The sequence below is a fragment of the Arachis stenosperma genome, chromosome 6, assembly GCF_014773155.1.
Source record: "Arachis stenosperma cultivar V10309 chromosome 6, arast.V10309.gnm1.PFL2, whole genome shotgun sequence".
Classification (NCBI taxonomy): domain Eukaryota; kingdom Viridiplantae; phylum Streptophyta; class Magnoliopsida; order Fabales; family Fabaceae; genus Arachis; species Arachis stenosperma.
In genome coordinates this window covers 114510899-114515694 of record NC_080382.1, presented here as the reverse complement: position 1 = coordinate 114515694, position 4796 = coordinate 114510899, and the positions used below count along the sequence as shown (strand labels likewise).

At 27.7% G+C, this 4796-nt stretch overlaps 1 protein-coding gene across 1 annotated transcript; it reads left to right on the top strand.

Annotated features, from left to right (window-relative positions):
- Positions 1 to 1246: 1246 nt before the first annotated feature.
- On the top strand, positions 1247 to 1717 carry LOC130934439 (cytochrome P450 93A3-like). Its single transcript, XM_057864012.1, has one exon. It carries the CDS (start codon positions 1247 to 1249, stop codon positions 1715 to 1717), a length of 471 nt encoding a protein of 156 aa, XP_057719995.1.
- Positions 1718 to 4796: the final 3079 nt, after the last annotated feature.

Here is a 4796-nt window from a genome sequence, read left to right as displayed (position 1 = left end):
AATAAGACAAATAGTAAATTAGAATTTTTTATAAATGAAATAAAAAAAAATACAAACTTACAAATTAAGATCTCCTGAACTAAATTTAGTTATTACACCCATATCCTATTTTTCTATGTATAAATTAAATCATGCTTCGAATCCACGAATTAGAAAAAGGTAACCATAAATTTAGTATATAAAATTCGTGTAAATCGTAGATAGATAACAATCACAATTTATGAATATTCTTATTATTTGATAATTTATAAATTGTGAATTAGAACCATAATTTATTCTCACTACTTGACAGTTCATAAAACATATTTTTTATCCATAATTTAACACAATAACCATAGATTGTAGTTTTAATTTGTTTCACGATTTATTCACAAAATTTATGTACCAAATTCATTATTAACAACCACGATTTATACTTTTATTCAAATTCATAGATTTGAATTACGGTTTTTATGTAAAAATACAGAATAAAAATGTAACTACATTTATTGTAAGAGATCTTTGTAATTTTGTATTTTTTTTATTTTATTTATGAAAAAATAGTAGTAAATTATGAATGTAAATTACTTATAGCTGTTTGTGGGTATTAATTGTAAATTGACTTATAATAGCAATAAGCACTCGGTCGTTTCAATGAACTCACTGGGTCCGTATCATTGATTAATGTACATATCATTGTTAAAAGAGTAAATGATTAAATTAGCTCTTAAAATATTATTTATTTTTTAAATTAGTTTTTAAGAAAAATTAACTAAATTTATTATTTAAAAATTTTAAATTAGTCATGTTAGTTTTTTTTGTTATTTTTTTGTCAATAGTGTTAAAATTTGTTATTGTGACACGTTAAATGATACTACAATATACATTTAGGAGTTTTATTAATTGACTATTAACATAATAAATTTATGAAATTAGATCAAATCAACACTAAATTGAGGGATTTCAATGCCTTAAGTTCTCCCCAAATTTCCTCAATTAGATTTTGATTTGATCTAATTTCATAAAGGAAAAGTATATGGAACCAAAAATTTACTAGCCAAAAATTAAACAAAACCACATTAATTTATATTAATAATTAATTAATTTTAAATTTTTTAAATTCAAAATTTAAAAAATTTAAAATTGATTAGATAAACCTAATTAAAAACCTATAAAAACCTTCTCTCCTCTCTCACATTAACCTACCTACTTCCAACAATCACACAGACCCTCCCTCTCTCTCTCTCAACCCTCTCCGCCTTGCGTCATGGCTTCCACCGCTGAAGCCGCCAGAGAGTTCCTCAAAATCCACGAACCTCCTTCTCCAACCCCCCCAACACACAAACCGTACAGATCCTATTGGAAGTTCATGAAGAAGGTGTGCATGTTGGAGCTCCTTGGCGGCAAAATGCTCCACCAGCTCCTCCACGTGAGGCAGCAAGAGAGAAAGAGGTTCCTTAGCGATTTGGCAAAGAAAGGGTTGGCCGGTGAGGCTGTGGATATTGGGGCAGAACTTATGATGCTGACCAACAACGTAATATCGATGATGGCGATGAGGCAGAAGAGTTGTTCTGAAAGGGGAGGAGAAATGGAGGCACTGAGAAAGGTGGGGGAGGACACGGTGGAGCTGAGTGGAAAGTTCAACGTGTCGGATTTCTTGTGGTTCATGAAAGGTGTTGATATTCCTCAGATCTTCTTGATGATGAGTAGGGGGAATGCGCATTTCGTTCTCCTATAGTTTGGTAGATATTTAGGTGTCGTTTTGATGATTAAAGAGACTGTAAACTACACACTTGATCTTAGCTAAAATTGAACAACTACAAAAATATAAAAAAGTATTCATTTAGTATGAAAAAAAACATCGTAATACTTAACAAAAGAAACATCTAATTATATTTTAGCAAAAATAATTAAATATCTATAAAATTTTAAAAAAATATAAAATTTTTAAAGAAATAGAGACATTCACATTTACAATACAAAAAAATTCGAAAAATATATAAAAGAACATCTATTTAGTATGAAAAAGAAACATTTCGATACTTAGCAGAAGAAACATCCATATATATTAACTCGTAGAAATTTTGGATTCACCCAAAGGTATTTGGCTGATTTTTGGCTAATACCCTTTTAGTTCCCTAGCATTGTTCTTTCATAAATTAATAATGTTAATAGTCAATTAGAACTACTAGATGTGTGTTGTGATGTTACTTAACGTACCACGTCAACAAACTCTTACGCCGTTAGTAATGAAACTGAAAGAAAGACTAACATCACTGATTAAAAATCTTTAAGGCTGTATTTCTTCATAGGAGACAGGACGCTGAGAAAGGGACACAAAGATGTAAAATCGTATTTGATAGATGAGATATGGACAGAGACATTATGTTCAAAGACACTGAATTAATATATTTTGTGTTCATTCTAACTGGAAGGATATAGAGACACTAACAAGAAACACAACTTATTTTTTTATTTTTCTTTCATTATTCTTATTAATTTTTCATAATTATATTTTTATTAATATATTTTTTCTCAAATATTTTGAATAAAAAATGAGAATAAATTAGATTTTCATAATTTGTTCTAGTTTATCACTAAACAAAATATAAGAACATAAATTTTGTGTCTTATCTTGCCTTATTCTCAGAAACAAACGCAACATAAAGGACGAATTTGATTAAAAAAATCTTTTAGTGATCAATTTAGTGAACAAGTAATCTTTCAGGGACTAATTTAACCATTTACGCCATTATCTACTTAATATACTAAAACTGAATTTTTTCCCAACTAATGGAAGTGAGGTGTCGATTTCTCATAAATTTATTTTCCTGCCAAAATCAATGCACTATTTTCTCTTCTAAGTTTATTTTATAAAAATATCTTTATTATAATTATACTATAATTAGTATTTAAGTAATAATACATAATTATACTAATTTAGAAAAATATCTTTATTTTTAGAAAATACTATTTTCATGTAATGAAAGTACTATTCTCTCTTCTAAAATTATTTTTTAAAAAATATCTTTATTATAATTATATTATAATTAACATTTAATGAATAATGCATGATTATACTAATTTGGAAAAATATCTTTATTTTTAAAAAAGTACTATTCTCATGTAATGAAAGTACTATTCTCTCTTCTAAAATTATTTTTAGAAAAATATCTTTATTATAATTATATTACAATTAACATTTAATAAATAATACATGATTATACCAATTTAAAAAAATATCTTTATTATAATTATATAAAATAATCTACTTAATATACTAAAATTGAATTTTTCCCCAACTAATGAGTAAGGTGTTAATTCCTCATAAATTAATTTTCTTTTCAAAATAAAAGCACTATTCTTTCTTCTAAATTTATTTTAAAAAATATCTTTATTAGAATTATATTACAATTAGCATTTAATGAATAATGCATAATTATACTAATTTAAAAATATCTTAATTATAATTATATAAACAATTAAACATAAATTTATAATTCTAATTGCTATAAATATGATATTAACGTTCATATTGGTAAATTGATATTGTAATAATTAATTTTTTTAATTATTTTTGTACTACTAAAGGCTATATATAGTGTTTTTTGTGGTTAGTGAGTCTAGATCTAAGAATCAAAGCATTTTTTTCTAATCTATTATTCTTCTTTGATTGGGCAATTGTTTCTAAGGAGCTTTATAGGTCAAATTCAAGTCACATCCCCTCCACGTTTTTTACATTTGTCTGAAAATATTCGAAGTGGAGCATATAATGAGATTGAAATATTGAATTTCCTCAATTTAGGTTCTGTTTTGAAAAATTCGTACCAACCTTGAAGATGCAATTCAAAGATTAGTAGTATATTTAAATTTTCTTCTCTTAAACTTTTTGTATTAAAAATAATTTTATAACATGTTATATTTTTTTCAGAAACTACCGGCCTTCTGGTGCATTAAGCAATGCCATTGAGGAGAATAAAAGTCAATTTAATTTGACAATTTTAACAAGAAGATAGTCTGGATTTGTACGGATTCTAAGTGTTCGATCTTATGATGTTATTTCGGTTGGTTGTTACAAGAATGACTCTAATCTATACGTATCTAAGGATTAGAATAGATTAAATATTATTTAAATAATTTAGTTCTAATATTGGTAGTTGATTAAATTAGTTTTAGAGAAATTTAAATTGTTGTCTCAATTTATATATTATGACTGAGTTAATAGTCAATTTCATCCCTAAAAAATGACCCAATCTCCATTTTGGTCCTCAAAAGATAAAATCAATCAAATTAGTCCTCAAAAAATAACTGTGTTGGTCAAATTCGTCCTTCCGTCATCTCAGTGACTAACGTGGCTAATGATCGCTAGCGTGGAACGTTAATTGACAGCATGGCTCCAAAACGACAGTTTTATTTGTTTTGACCCCAACCCCTAATACGACGTCGTTTGATTTCCAGAATGAATATTCAGGCGTTTCTTCCCATCATCACCTCTCATAGCAACCATGTCTCCGTTTCGCTCCAAAACCTCTTGTTTCCTCTCTTTTCTCTGAAGCTCTGCCCTAAGACACTTGCCGAAGAATTGAACCTGCCTGTTCAGTTCACCATTCTGCAAAACGATATTTGCGGACGGATTGCACTAACAGAGTGCAAAGTTGGAGGACTCATAGAGACCGAACACCAATGGAGGAAGGCATCGTAAAGGTAAAAGGTAAAGCTTTAATTTTTTTGGTTGTTATTTTTTGTGGCTTTGCATTGTTAGTGTGTATCATTGTATCTTGCTGTGTTTATATGGATTGTTGAGTTAGGTTAGGGTT

Bases quoted from the DNA above. Each gene is read 5' to 3' on its own strand.
- LOC130934439 (XM_057864012.1), top strand. From the start codon at position 1,247: ATGGCTTCCACCGCTGAAGCCGCCAGAGAGTTCCTCAAAATCCACGAA.